We start from the raw sequence: 16,437 nt of genomic DNA on the forward strand, positions 1-16,437 counted from the left end.
ATATCATAAAGTTACAACGGGTACATTGGATATGCAATTGGGTAAATTGGTCAATGCTATCGGGTAATTGGGTAGGGTAATCGGGTAAATTACAAATCCCAAACCCGTCCCAAACCCACGAAAATTTTCAAAACTATTCCCAAACTCGTCCTAAACCATAATGGGTCGGGAATTACCCATTTCAATTGTGTCGGGTTTCGGGTTTTCCCATCGGGTATGGGTTTCGTTGTCATCCCTACTCACTACCACTATCACTGCCCACTACCATGACCATAACCATGACCACTACCTGCCACCACTAATACCCACCACCACCAACCATCATTCACGGTCATTGCCACCACTGCTCGCCACCCACTACCACTACCAACACCTATCCGCCTCACCGCCACCAACCATTGCTCCCGGCCATCCCCACTGCCACCATCCACCACTATCACCGCCATCATTTACAACCATTAGCGCATACCACTCACCACCATTGTAGTCACTACCATTTTTATTATTTTAGCATGTTTTTCTACCTACCAAACAACACAGAGTAATAATGGGTTCCAATCCCATATGGTAACTATGCATCCCAGCATTGATCGCAAGTCAAAACACGTAGTACATTGACTTTCTAGTCCAAGTCTGTTATACCTGAAAAACATGTTAAAATAAGTCAACTACAAATAGTTGGTGGGTTTCACGAGTTTCAAGAAATCAGTTGTGCTTACAACAATCATAGTTTGTAAATACGCAAGTATGTATGTATGTATGTACGTTCACAAGTACGTTTGTTTGTATGTTTATGATGTAATTATGCTAAGCTACAGTGAAGCATTGACTGTCTATGCTGCATGCATCCCATTTCCCACGCTCAATCAACCACTTTGGCCCCCTTTCCGCCCACAACATGGCCCGAGTAGCTATGTCTAACACTACATAGTGTGTTTGTATAATTATGGTCATGTGCAAAGGGATAATGTCTCAGCAAACCGTGTTGGCTCCGCCTGGGTTTGTCAAACCAATAGTACTATTCACAAGCCACCGGTTCGAAGTTAATCATTATGTTCGTGGGGACTTTTGTGTGTTAGCACTTAGATAATTCCCATCATCAAACAATTCATAGTGTACAGGTATGTATCAACATGTTTTTCACCCCAAAAGTTCGTAAAAACAGTTTAAAGTGGGGTAATGAAACTCACGTTTTAATCAGGATTCAGTACAGCGTCGGCTCTTAGTTTGTTTGACTCGTAATTACCGGTCCCTATAATCAATATTATAATAATATTAATATTTTAATATCATTATAAACTTAATACTAGACTGGGCCGTATATCTAATCTGGGCATAGCTGTTATGCCCAGAAAGTGTCAATAGGCTTCGATTGTGATGTTGTTCAATGTCTAATATTTAAAATCGAACTTGGCTCAGTTTCTCCGTTTTCCCAGCTGGGTCAAGTTGTTCGTTTATGCGTTCAGAAAACAGTTATGGGATATAAGTTTGGGTAAATGTGTTGGTCGATAAAATGATTAAGTTATAAAGAAAGATCGCACATTGGGGTTCTGGATTCGCTACGGAGCTCGTTTCCGTTTATTCAGTTTGATTTGAGAAGAAACGCGCACAATCTATCCAAATTGTACGGGTTTCTCAAAAAAAAGTTTGTTTTTACTTAATTAATCAAAAAATATGATTTTTGACCACTTTTGGTGTTTTGATATTCCAACAGATTCGTTAATCACGAACTTGTCGGTTTTTTATCATAATTGAATTTGTTTAATCTTTGAATTAGCACAATTAATTATCCGTTAATCCTTAAATTAAGAAAATTTAGACACTTATTAATTAAACTATTTAGATTTTTATAAAAATATTTCAGGAATTATTTACTGACTTATTAATTTATAAAAATTTATTTTATCTGCTATATTTAGCCCGAAAATCGTCCGTTTATACCAACGATCTCCAAAAATTCCACCAAAATTTTTGAGTGACCAGAATGTGTCCCAAAACAACCTGGAAAAATCCCAAACTCTAAAAATCTTGCCAAATATCATTTCTGAGCCAAAAACGACTATGAAAATCCAATTAAACGCAAATGCACAAAATCTACTTAGGCTTCTCCAAATGCTCCCAAATTTCACATATGATCAAATTATACCAAATCTGAGTTCCCCATAAAATTTCATAATTTTTCAAGCATTTTAACTATTTTTCCCAAATAAACGTCCCAATTCGGTAATAAATTCGCCAAATATTCTCGGATGGTCGAAAAATTACCAAATTTGGACAGGGACTCAATTACATGATCCCTGATGTCCCTGAAAAATTACATGACCTAAAAATATTAACATCATAATCGAATCCTAAACAACCCGTAATCGAACATTTCGGCATTACCTTTGCGGTTTTCGTCCGTTTTCGCTCTATTAATCCAATTTCCGGGTTTGTGTGCTTCCTAAGTAAGATAGGTGCAGGTGCTATATCACAAACCAAGCATGTATCATCAACCAAACAGCCTCGAAACTTAGGGTTTCGGTTAGGGCTTTAAACCGAACTTTTGAACCGTAAAAACGTCGTTTAAACCCTCTATTCCGTGTTTATGGCCAAAAAAAGAGTATGATTCTGATTCCTAACCATCTATATAATCAGAACATGTTTTTGAACTATTTCTAGGGTTTTTACGTGGTTAGGAGTGATTTTTGGTAATCAAACTATGTTTATATGTAATCAACCATGATTAAATAAGCTAAAAGTTGATTAAAATCAACTTTTACCTTAAACTTTGAAGGCATGAATGAGAGCAGGTCTGACTTCCAAAACTTGGGAGAATTGGTCTTTAAAATATATGTTCATTTGCTTATATATGAATTAAACAACAATAGTGTGATAAGGTTCAAGGTGGCGGCCGTGAATCTCTTGGGCCACCTTGGGCCCAATTTTTAGGTCCACTGTCTCGTTTTGCGTGCCCGGACGTAAAATCCCAAATCTAAATTTATTTCGGGTTCAGTTTTTGGCGCGAAAATTATATCGGGTACGATAAATAGCGTGAAAACGAATGTTTTTCAGCCATTTTTGTGTAAATTTATAAAAACATACTATACGTTTGTAAGATTTGAAAATATTTTCACGGAACGCTTAAAACATTTCAAATAATTGTTTGGTAAGTCTTTTTCGGCTTAACGGATGATACAATGCTTGGTTTGTAACTAACTTTCTCGTTTAAATCTATAGCGGGTAGTTAAACGAGCATGTTTTCGTTTAACTTGTTTGCTATCGAACTAAGGCCATATTACTAATATATTAGCTTATATTAATCGTATATTTCTTATAGATGCCCCCCCCGGGATATCTGGGTCATAACCAGACCCGTTCGGTTATCCGTTCGTTCGTTACGCAATAAGCGGTTAACTTATTCGATTTGTAAATCTTGAGGTGTAACCGGTTTTGTCACGAATGTCACAGTTTGGTATTTGTAATATACCCAATTCTCGATAACATTGACCCATTTACCTGATTATATACCCGATATGCCCTACAAAACTTTTTTTCCATATTATATATATAGTATATTCTAAATATATTATCTGTCGAAACTTGTTTATGACAATTATTTGAGATATTTATTTTTTTGATAATCATTGTTTGTAACAAATTACTTATATATTGTCAAAACCCGATGGCCGAGGATACCCTACGGGTAGTTTATCAAAACTCGATAGGAAACCCGAAACTGCGAGTAGTTACTCGTCTCCAGAAGCTTCTTGACGGAAATTAGGGTCTGGACTTGTTTTTCCTATATAAACCCCCCTAAACTCAACCTTAATCATACCCTGAAAGCCATATCCGATTTTGTGGAGTTCCAAGGCCTAGGATTACATCTTTTGGCGACTTTGGAGTTGGAGAATCATTCGGTGGTGCGCGTATTGGTTGAAGACGAAGAACACAGGTTTTATCTTTTGTTTTCTTTTATTTCCGCCATGAATTCTTTTACTTTGTATTATAACTTTCCCCCAATATTATAGAGTTTACAAACGGAAATGAACAAATTGATTTCTTTACCCCCTTTCTTTAACAAACAAACATAAACTCAAAACTACATCTAATTATATTATTCGTAAGCTGTTAGTTCATCTTACTATACCATTAAAGCAACACAAGATATCCACATGGCCTTCAACTAGCGTGTCCACATAAGCTCCAAGTCATCCGGTTTCCATCTATAGAATTGCCACATAATTCACTAATTAATGTTTTTTAAAATCATAACCTCACTAATTAATATTTTATAGAATCATAAACAACTATTTCTTTTCAAATGATTTAAAAACCGATTTTAACTACAATTAATTATTTATAACTGATTTTGTGCTCCCTTTTTTAGTATGACTATTATTTTAGCAATTAAATGATTTGTATATTTATACAGTTTCTCATTCACATAATTTATACATATTTTTCTTATATCTTGTGGTTTTGTAGAGAACAAGGTAAAGAGTTCTTATGATACCTACATATACATGACGTTTGAAATACTTTCCACCCGTGTGTAACACGGGCACTATCCTAGTTCTGTATAAAAGCTAAACGAACAAACACATTTCCTAAAATTCAATTTTCAAATAATTCATAATTTCAAAATCTGCCCCCACATTTTTCTTTCGAATCTCTTGCCCCTTAATAATCACCGACTAGTGACGAGTGATGGCACGTCGCTATTACACCTTAGGGTTGAAACGTCATTTCAATCAATAAATCAAGGGCCATTCTGAAACTTTCTCCGCTCCATTTAATCACCGCCATGTGGCAGCTTGCTAATTTTCTCGTGTCCGTCCGCCGGTGATATCGCCGCCACTGAAAGTATAAAACTCAACCGTCTACGTCTACTCATTGCTTCAATTTCATCATTTCGTTACCGTTTAGGTAATTTGTTATCAGTTACACGTTTATACTGTTTATCTTCGGTTTTGCTTATTATATTCGCGTAATGCTTGATTTTAATTTTCGAATCTGTACCTGTAGTTATCTGAACTACTTCCCGAATGCCGTTAGGGTTTTATCGCCGGATCTGCCTGTTTGAATCTCATATTTCTGGTGAATGCAAACAGCAAACCCTAGTTCTTCTGATTTCTTCAAATTTTAGTTTGTAGTAGTTACAGCACAGCTTATAACAAATCTGTTGAACATTATTAGGTTTATTGGCCTTAATGTTGCAATTGCTAATTGCTGCATCATTATGTAGAAGCTTCTAGAGTATTCTACAGGTTTTAGGGCAGATTTGAGTGTCATGATCTACTATGCATAAGTTTTTGGACTGCAATGCAATGCTCTTTCTTAAGTGCTGGATTATTGAGTTCACTTGCTGTTTCATTTAGTTACCGTTGACTTCAATTTGGTGACCTGTAGTATCTGTACTTGTGGTCAATGTTTATAGATATCTATGCAGTTAATTCGTAAAAATATCAGATATCAGTCAAGGACAGATATTTGAGATATCGGTTATCGCGGTGGGATATCAGTAATTTTAATATCATGCAGAATTTTTATATATACTATCCTACCATTAACAAATTAACCTTTTGCAGTTTGCAAAACACTAACAGTTGTAGCTAGTAGGAACTGATTAAGACCTAAAACACTAACATTAAACACTAAAATTGAGAATTAAGACTTAAAACATTGATATCAGAAAATATCGGTGATATATCAGTTAAATATCGGTCAATATCGCTGATAATATACCGATATTTTGATCGATTCGATATTTCACATGGGGACCTATAATCGATATCCCACCGATATTGACTGCATAGATAGATATCCTAAAACTTGTGGTAGAAGTGGTGGCTAGAAAATTGCAGCTTGAATCCTGCATTGGTGCACTGTTTTATTGCACATCTGTTGCTTGATTCATTGATTTATTATTTGACTGTGTCTGTGTGCAATTCTTTGGATATTAAAATTGCCTTGTGAGACAAGGTTTTTATGATCTTATGTTTGTTTCTCAAATGTTTGTATATATACTTGAGGATTAATAAGGTTTATAAAGCGTACGTGTTGCATTTTGTTTTCTGCTATTATATAGTGTGTTATAACTTATAATAGACATTATTTTGCTTCAAGCGTTCATAATTTAAGGTTTTCAATCAATTGCAGCTGTATAATGATGTCTGAAACTGCTCTCAAAGATCTTAATTTGCTGCCTAAATCTGAGAAGACAACCGAGACCTTAAGTAAAGATATCTTAACTAAGCCATATGTTGAGCAGACCGGTGAAAATGTTAAACAAAGAAAGAACATTGTTACCTTGGTTGAACCACCTGTGAATGGAAATGAGGTTGAACACTCTGGCCCCAAGGTGGTGGTTGTTGAAGTTGAATACATTGATTCGGATAAACTGAATGATCTAGAAGATGTTGATATGAGTCTTAAGGTACATTTGTTTCTTTCTTTCTTTATCACATGATGACTAAAGTATCTATTTAATATTAATTTCTTTTTCTTTTAGGTGCTTCAAGAAGGGTCAGGGTCTAAAGACTGGGTTTTGCTTTGTGAGACACTCAACAACGTCCGTCGTTTCTCAATATATCACAAAGAATCATTGCAAGACATATTGTAAGCCTCGGACTTTATGTATTAGACAGATGCTTAAGTCATAGGTTTAGGCCTGTAAACGAACTAAATGAACACGAACGGAGCATTTTTCGTGTTTGTTCGTTTAACTTTGAATGATCAAACGATTGAACACTAACTGTTAATCAAACGGGGGTTTCTTGTTCGTATTCGTTTGTTAAGAAAATGCGTGTTCGTGCTAGCTTATGTTCTTCTGTTAACAGTATAAATGGGCAGTTCATGAATGTGTACGAACAAACATAACAAACATAAGTGAACATAGATGAACGAATAAACAATGCTAAAACCATTAAAAATAAATGTGAGCAGCAATGTTCTGAGTCTAGAAAGCTATTAAACCTAGACAAAATTTTAATTATCCTAAAATATTTAAATGTATGTATTAACGCGCAGACTTAAACATGTGTAAGTTAACAAACGTCAACGAACGAACATACACAAATTTAAATTAGCGAACGTTAGCGAACATTAATGAACAAATTGGACATGTGTTCATGTTTGTTCGTTTAACTAATGAACAAAGTGTGGTGATCATGTTCGCTCATTTATTAATTAAACAAACTTAAACGAACTTCTCACCCAACGATTCACTTAACGTTTGGTTCATGTACAGGCTTACGTAGGTTTACATACTTTTCTAACCAGTGTTCGTTGTTATAAATCATAATATATAATTAACCAGGGATAATGTGATCTCCCTTATCGTAAAAGCCCTAAAGAATCCAAGAAGTGCTGTATGTAAAACTGCCATCATGACTTGTGCAGACATTTTCAAAGCATACGGGGACCACATAACTGATTCACTGGATCCTTTGGTAACCGCTTTCTTGTTTCATTTTCATTTCATTAAATTGATTCAAGTTTTATTCTTGCTCTAATTTATCCATTTATCTTCACCTTTTAGCTTGTACAACTTCTTCTTAAATCCTCTCAAGATAAACGCTTTGTATGTGAGGCTGCTGAAAAGGCGTTAATAGATTTGACAATTTGGGTCTCCCCAATTCTACTGTTACCAAAATTACAACCTTATCTTAAAAATCGCAATCCTCGTATTCGCGCAAAGGCTGCTATGTGTGTTTCTCGTAGTGTACCACGCATGGTAAGTGATCATGTTGATTTCTTGAACTCTTATTATTATTGTTGTTGTTATTGTTATTATTATTAATAGTATTATTATTATTGTTATTATTATTCATCTTTATCTTTGTTTTGTTTTCTTATATAGGGTGTTAAGGGAATCAAAGATTATGGGATTGACAAATTGATCAAAATGGCTTCATCCCAACTGAGTGACCAGCTTCCCGAGTCACGAGAGGCTTCACGTGCTCTTATTCTGGAGCTACAAACCGCATATGAAAAATCTTGTGGTTTGGCACCTGAACGACCTGAACAAGACACGTGTTCTGACCCACCACGGGTATGTTCTTGGGAGGAATTTTGTGGATTTAATCTCCCAAAGTTAAGTGCTCAAGCGGTTCTTCGTGTTACCAGTGTTACACGTGAGGGTCTTGTTTCAGGATTGTAACATCGACCATAAGCCATCTGTTACGGTATGATTTTGCTATGCCTTTGAATATTTTTTACTTGTAAATGCTTTTGCATTAAGTTTGGGAAAAAAGGTGATTGAGGTATGTAGTTGAGATATGTGTGACAGATTGTTATCACAGCCAATGTTGAATTTCAAAATGCATATTATGTGAATTGCCGAGGTTTTGGTTCTTGTTTTTTAGTTGATTTAAGTGTAGTTGTTTAATATTAACTTCTACAAGACTACAACATCTCTAGGAGGACTGCCTTGTAAGGTTTTTAGTTGCAAGACAGCTACACCTGAAAACTAAGCCTAGCAAACTCGGTGGGTCAAGTGGATTCAGGGGATGGGTTAGCACGGGCTCGGAGCAAAATGAGTTCGTGCCAAAATACGCCGTTTTAAAAAAGTATCAATTTGAAGGCTATGATAAATTCAAGGTTTTTCATATACTGAGAATTCTTTGTGCAAAACATGCCGTTATAAAAAAGTATCAATTTCGTGTCAAAACATATAACTTGCATCTTCTTGCTAAGTAGTTTATGCATTTGTTTCCAACACTTTGTTGGTTTCCCTCTCCTTGTAAATTGCGACCCAAATACAAACACCGCCAACTTTTAGTAACTTAGTTTTGGTTAAATAATACTTGGCCCTTCAATTTCATATTTTTAGCCAATTAAGATAAATTTGTTACAAGCTAAACACGAGTTCTAGGTAATATCCCAGTATAGTATTACACATGAATTTTAGGGTGTTACAACTATATGATTGTTTGTTATGATGTGAACATAACTAGAAAGTATCATAGCACTTAAAAGCACTTTGAATTAGTGAAGTAAATATATGGAGAGTTTAGGACTTGAACAACAGTGCAAAGGATGACTCCTTTAGTTAGGAACTGTTTTGTTGGTCTTGCACCGTTCTTTGTCTCTCCTAGATCAAAGAAAGAGCCAACACAAGAAACTTGTTAAATAGGAGTAGGAGTATTTTTGTCATTGTATCAAATGACTTGAGAAACAAACGTTCACTCCAAGCACCACATGTGTTACCCTCAAGCAACTAGTGAGAACCAAATCTCAAGTGTTTCAAAAGAGTGAAAATTGCAATAGTGTAATTATTTCTACTTTCTATATTTACATTCTTTTGCATTATCTCTTCTTTAGATTGCATATATATTCCTATTCCTTGGCTCTTCGAATCTCATTCCTCTCTACACCCTCCTGTCATTTCCGGAGTTGTAAGCGCTTACAAACACAAAGATATGATCACCAAACAAAACTTCCCTAAATATAAATGGCACGTGTGACGTGAATAAAAAGGCAACACATACAAGCCCAAAAAAACACGTAAGCTAATATACACTAACATACATATGTAGATCGCACATGAGTTCCACATGAACTATATATGAAAGAGAAGAAACATCAGCAAAAGAGGTGAAGCAGGACTACCGTAGGAGTATAATTAGTCCACGAAGAAGAAACAAAATGGATACTTTCTTTAATTCCATATAAATTATAAATAAATTTATGAAAAAATATATTATCAAAAATATTGTTATTGTAGAAAACTTTTTAGTAGAATAAAATAAAAACACTTTCGTAAATGAATAATAAATTATAGATAATACAACCAAATAAAAAAGTATTAGAAAACAAGATCACAAGAATATGAAGAACAAAAACATAGCTAAGAATTTGTGCTCAATACGGTTCCATTATATCAAGCAGGGCTGGCTCTAGGGGGCTGGATGGTCGACGTCCCCCGGCCCGACACCCTAGTAGGCCTAAAATTTGAAAAATAAAAAATTATATGTATTTTTATGAAAAATGATATGGATATTTAATGTTTAAACTCAATTACACAACAATTAACTTGGTCTAATGGCAAAGTGGTATGACTACCAACTAAAAGGTTGTAAGTTCTAATCTTTTGTTTGATACATGTTTAAGCCTATTTTTATACAAAAATTTTTTACACAACCCAATCATAACCAAGGAAGCCAATTTAAAAATTAAATTGTTTAAACCCAACAAAATACTTCTTTTACTTAAACCCAAAATATTTTTCGCATTCGGCCGATTTTTTTTCAATTCTCGGAGCCAGCCCTGATAACAGTTTCGAGTCTCTCAAGAGAATTTGTTTGTTCCCATGGTAGAAAAGCCAAAACAGTTGGTATTATTGGTGAAAAACTCTAGCACCCGAAATATCAGTTTGACTTTAAAAATAGTAAGGAAGAACAAAAAATTGCTAAGAACTTTTTAGTTAATTTTGTATGTTCGTCACCCATGCAACGCATTGGTCCTCACTTGTGTCTTCTTCTATGAAAACAATAATTAAGGAAGACTCTCATTTATATACTACTTCAAAATTCTTCTACGCTCATATAAACAAGTTCCCACTCATTCGTCCAAACCACAACACTTTAATTAACACTTCGACCTTTTTGTTTTTCTCTCTTCTAGCAATCCTGGTAACACTTCAAATGGGTCAAAAGGCAGGATCCACCTCTACTAATAACCAATCACTTTTTTTTTAAATCACATTAAATCTAGTTAACCGATAGAATGTTATTAAAAAGAGCTAAGTGACAATAAAGTGACATTGATATGGCGCTTTAACCGGTGTTTCCTGATATAAACCAAAATACATATACATGGGCATAAAGTCCTACTTGGCGACACATTGACATTTGACACACACAACCGACTCACTTTGTAGCTTATTCCCCCCTGATCTCATCAACAGAAGGAATAAAATCCTGCCCTCAAGAACACGTAAAATCAGCAGCAGAAAGCACAATAAAGCTCCAATATGTCCTTTACGCTTCCTCATAAATACAAAATCACACCCCATTTCTCAACACCACCAACATGATCACCAACAACAGCTTGCCTCTTCATCTACCCATCTTCTTCCTTCTGGTTTCTGCGTCATTCTTCACACCAGCCTCTGCAACACCACCAGCAAGTAACTCCCAAATCACCTCTTTGATTAATATAAACAACACCCACTTGCTTAATTTTTCATTTTACTGCAGAAATTCTCAGCGGCATTGCGTCGAACAGCTTGTCTGCACTTTTCAAATGGCTCTGGTCTTTAACACCCGACACCAAAATCACCACGGGTTTGTTCGATTGCATCTTTTAACTTCAAATAAAGCTGTTATTATGATTCATGAGCTGGTAATTTGATCTGGGTTTGTGTAATCGTGTCTTCAGGTGTTTCTAGCCGTTCAATGGTGAAGTATGAAGGCGGGTATTCCGTTGAAACAGTGTTTGATGGAAGCAAGCTTGGGATTGAACCGTATTCGGTCGCGGTTACTCCGGCTGGGGAGCTTCTTGTGTTGGATTCAGAAAACAGTAATGTTCACAAAGTCTCAACACCCTTGTCAAAATGTAAGTGCAATTATCCTTACATATGTATTTTTATATTCTGTATTAGAATATTGTTATCATCTAAATCGCGTTAATGTGTTATGCTCATAAAATACCATGCAAATATGTTAAACCTGATTATAGTTGGTATGGGTTAGAATCCAAGTTAAAGTTCATGAGGGCTCCGTTGTTGGGAATCGGGACGGTCTATGCTTTTGTTTAGAAGAATACTCGCCTTTAAGTATAGTAAATTTGTTTTATTAAGCATTTAGATTTTATTCCAAATTATGTTTAGATGATAACTTACTTTTCTCATAAAAGTTAAGAGTTGTCCAATAGTTGACTAAACTTTATTCTCTTTAGGTTCAGTTCAATCCTTATACTATTATGAGCGAGCCTTTGAATCCACATGTCTTGTGCTTTGAAAGTTATAAACTTTAACCACAACCCTGCTTATATTCTTATTCCGTTGGTCAAAACTGACCCTGACCTTGTGGTTTGGCCATATTTCATGTTTAGTCCCTGTGTTTTAATAAATTATAATGGTAGTCCCTACTGTTCACAAGCAGATAGCACTTAAGGTCCATGCAGTCGGTGGACGTTAAAATTTTTTTAAAGTTTTTGTTAAATGACTAAAATACCCTTAATAATAATAATAATAATATAAAAACCGGTGATGTATAATTTGAGATGACTGGTTGTCACAGATAGCCGTCCAAAGGTTCTTGCCGGTTCACATGAAGGGTTGTTTGGGCATGTGGACGGGAAGCCCAGAGAATCCAGAATGAACCACCCGAAAGGGCTTACAGTGGATGACAGAGGAAATGTTTATGTTGCTGACACCATGAATATGGCTATCAGGAAGATCAGTGATGCAGGTATCTTAACCAAAAACATGACGCGTGCCTTTTCTTTTGGATAACAGATAAGAATGTGTATTTAGCTTTTTCTAGAGTAAATTACACGAATGGTTCATGTGGCTTGGCCCAAATTATGGATTTCGTCCCTAAGGTTTAAAAATGACTCAACGAACCACTTTTCTTGCAATCGTCAGGGGGGTGCATCATGCATGGAACCGAAAAAACCGAACCCAAATAAAAACTAACCATTTGGTTTCATAGTTATTAAAAGCGATAGGCGCACCTAAGGCGCGCAGGCCTCCTCTAGGTGCTAGAAGCAAAAAAAGCGTGGGCCTGAGAGAAAAAAAGCGCACTTAAATAAAAATAATCACAAACAAAATTTGTAATGGCAAACAACACTTTATTCAAATACCAAACATTTTAATAGCATAATCATCAACCATAGTTTTCAAAATCATATGAAAATCCAATATAACCAAATTGTTTATACTCAAAAGCAAAAAATCATAAAGTAATAAATATAAAAACGAAAGCCATTGTACTGCTCCTCAATTAAAAAAACAAAAACAAAAAAAAAACCATTAGCACAGTAAACTAAATTAACAAAACAGCAAACTAAATTAAAATAAACATAATATTACTAACCTCATAATCGAAAACAAAAATTAAAAAAAATAATAATAAATATTACCAACTTTTTTTTCTCTGTAATCGTGTTCTTGATGTGTGATAATGATAAGAATAATCAAATAGGTCGTTCATTATAAAGAGAGAGATTAAGAGTTAATTTTTTTAATCCCATTATTTTAGGTAAGTTGTTCAACAGATTAATCAAATTGGTTTTATGTTTTCATAAAAACCAAACTTTCGGTTCTGTTTTGCATGGAATTAAAACCGAGTAAGCCGAACTGAATCAAATGTATGGATTTTCATTTTTTATTTTGAGTTTTACATAATTTACAAGAGCTAAATAAATAGTGGAACCAAAATATATTAGTTCAGCTTTATAATAATTAATTAATTATTAAGCAACAAAAACATTTGGGCCAAAATTCATCATTTTGGGCCTACTTTTTTAGGCCCAAAAATTTCAAGCTCAAATGGCAAAATCAAAAAAACAGAAAATGAAAAAACTGAAACTGAACAGTGTTAACATAGTTAGTTTGGTCCTATTATGCACAGTGTTAAAAAACTGAAACCGAAATTTCGGTTTTTGTTTCTATTATGCACACACCCCTAGCAAATATGGCCCAAAGAAGTTAACATAGTTAGTTTGGTCCAAAGGGTAATTTAATGTTAAAAGGATCAAAATGCCCTAAAACTAACTAGCCAAACTAACCCTGTTATCCTTTTAAACCATTGATCTAAGCAAATCAGGTGGTCTGGGAGTATGTCTGTAACTTTTAAACCTTAGGTAGGAAATCCATAATTTGGGCCAAACCACAGGGACTGTCCATGTAATTTACTCTTTCTTTCAAACTAGTTGACGTTTTGAAAAACGGTTTTTTGTTATATTCATTAACAGGGGTTGTAACCATAGCTGGAGGTAACTTGGGTCACATTGATGGTCCAAGTGACAATGCAAAATTTTCAAATGACTTTGATATAATATACGTTGCGAGTAGCTGCTCTATTTTAGTTATTGATAGAGGTAACCAAGCAATTCGAGAAATCCAACTTCATGAAGATGATTGTTCTGATCAGTATGATGGCGAAGACCATGTAGGTAATTTAAAAACTCACCACTCGTCACTAATCTGCTTCATCTTTGTCGGTTTTTAAGCTCCTATGGATATAAAGTTTGGATGATTATTATTACAGGGGTGGCGGTTCTTGGTGTTGCAGTGTTCTTTGGTTTTATGCTGGCCTTGTTACAACGTAGAGTTAGTGCAATGTTTTCAACACCAAAGGTAATCCTTCATTAGTTTATATATATATATATATGTATATATATATATATTTATAGCATTGTTTTATATTTAAATATATATTATTTATTATTTTTTATCATAGTTTTATATATAATAATATATATTACGCAATTATATGTTTGTTATATAAAATAAAAATAGTTATGTTTGCATAAATAATAGCCTCGTATAGGCTCCCGGGCCTAATCAAGCTCGGTATGTGAAGCCCAGGATCTCATTTATTAAATTAGTTCCATTTTAGGCTCGAGCTGGTTTAAGTCGATTGGGTTCAAGCTTTAAGTGAGCCTATCTCAAGTAGTTCACTCCTTTACACCCCTATGTTTGAAGAGTCGCAATTGTTCTAAATCTTTTAGATTTTCTATTGCATGTTGAGTTGCCAAATATGATTACAAAATTATATTATTTCAACAATAATCTGATTTTATGTTTAACGGTTTTGTGGATTAAAAATACGCTTTCTGGGACTTTTTGAATATTGTGTGATTAATGTAAATACAGGATCCTAGACTGATGATGAACACTGTTCCTCCATCTGCATATCAGAGGCCGATGAAATTAGTAAGACCACCTTTAATTCCACCCGAGGACGAATACGAGAACGAAGAAGACGGCCTATTTGGTTCACTTGGAAAACTTTTAATCAAACCTGTAACAACTGTTCTATTCAGTTCCAAAAAGAAACCATTCCACCCTCATCTTCGAATGAATTACCCTCAACCCCCTGTATATTCCAACACTTGGCCTATACAAGAAAGCTTTGTAATTCCCCATCAAGATGCTCCCCCACCGCTAGAAACCCAAAACCTGTCCCCATACCCGTTCATGACCAGCAACCCAGAACCTGCAGAAAGACCACGGCCTTCTAAACAGACCCGGTATCTTTATGGTGGAAGTGGAGAAAACGGTGAATATGTTAATGAACAACAACAAATGAAACGTTCACAAAAACATCAACAACATCATCAAAGGCATCACTTGTCAGGCTCTCAAACTTATTATGAGAAAAGTGAGACAACCAACGAGGTCGTTTTTGGGGCTGTTCAAGAACAGGATGGGACGCATGGAAATGTGGTGATTAAGCCGGTTGATTATAGTAAGATCCCGAATTACAATAACCCGAATGTTCGATCTAGGTATAATCACATGGGTTATGCGTATGGTACGAATTCATGATGGGTTTGTTGTCTTATTGTGGCTCACCTTTGTTAAGAACATGTTTGAATGTGATTATAGGTATGTTATTATAGCATGTATAGAAGCTTAATGTTGTAATAGTAGATGTAATGTTTTATGTTGCTAGGATGTTGATGTTCTCTCAAATGATCCAAATGTTATTTTCACCCGATGTTGACCGGAGCTCATTTTCACTAGAACACATTCTGCCCCAAACTCGTTACAATCCGACACTCCAAACAAGAAATTCCATACGGGTGTGTAAATGGAATAATAAGAGATTACGCTATACATGATTCCGTAGGGTGTGAATTCCTAACACTACATGCACCTAACATGGAATTTGTGGGTTTGAAAAAAGGGTTTATGCCACCATTGGGAGTTCCCCACCAATCGGTCCCATGGCCAATGTGAGTGAGGTAAGTCATGTGTCCCGTAGTAAATTGGGATATGTCGGGGTTTGATCTCCGGACCTCCATAACAAATTACCACCTCCATACCACTGAAAGAAATTTACATGTTTGAGTTTGGTATGAGTGGGTTTGGGTTGAACCTGCTTAACTAAACGCATCATGTTTGGGTCAACCTGCGAATATGTTTTTTCTTTTTGTTAACACCCTAGTTTTCAATTACTCCTATGACACATTCTTTAAGTCTTCCGTGATAACGCACTACTTATCTAATATAGAAACGCGACAACTTAACTGAATGTGGTTCGTCATGGCAGCACACCGCAATACCACAGGAGCCAAGGGGCGTGCGATCCTTCTCCCCAGCCTACTGACCAAGACCTGATTGTATCCATACGCCAGATCCGTGAACCAACCCCAAGGTTAATAATAATAACCGGGTTGGTTGAACAGGTTGAGTGTGAAGGGTCTTGTGACAACTTAATAAAACCAAAGGGGGTAAAACTGGTAGATAACATAATAATAATCCCTTCAAATCACCAT

The 16,437-nt window shown here is 35.4% G+C and overlaps 2 protein-coding genes across 2 annotated transcripts; both read left to right on the plus strand.

The window, feature by feature from the left end:
• Positions 1 to 6,151: 6,151 nt before the first annotated feature.
• On the plus strand, positions 6,152 to 8,319 carry LOC143623478 (uncharacterized). Its single transcript, XM_077094377.1, has 5 exons — positions 6,152 to 6,418; positions 6,494 to 6,600; positions 7,301 to 7,433; positions 7,523 to 7,717; positions 7,844 to 8,319. The coding sequence occupies exons 1-5, from the start codon at positions 6,152 to 6,154 to the stop codon at positions 8,141 to 8,143; spliced, it is 1,002 nt and encodes a 333-aa protein (XP_076950492.1). The 3' UTR covers positions 8,144 to 8,319.
• A 2,552-nt stretch (positions 8,320 to 10,871) lies between these two features.
• On the plus strand, positions 10,872 to 15,606 carry LOC143623479 (uncharacterized). Its single transcript, XM_077094378.1, has 7 exons — positions 10,872 to 11,113; positions 11,184 to 11,270; positions 11,365 to 11,541; positions 12,228 to 12,398; positions 13,906 to 14,106; positions 14,202 to 14,290; positions 14,810 to 15,606. Exons 1-7 carry the CDS (start codon positions 11,017 to 11,019, stop codon positions 15,482 to 15,484), a joined length of 1,497 nt encoding a protein of 498 aa, XP_076950493.1. The 5' UTR covers positions 10,872 to 11,016; the 3' UTR covers positions 15,485 to 15,606.
• Positions 15,607 to 16,437: the final 831 nt, after the last annotated feature.

Source organism: Bidens hawaiensis, unplaced genomic scaffold (assembly GCF_021521415.1).
Source record: "Bidens hawaiensis isolate Kalapana, Puna unplaced genomic scaffold, B.hawaiensis_p1.1 tig00003488_1, whole genome shotgun sequence".
Classification (NCBI taxonomy): domain Eukaryota; kingdom Viridiplantae; phylum Streptophyta; class Magnoliopsida; order Asterales; family Asteraceae; genus Bidens; species Bidens hawaiensis.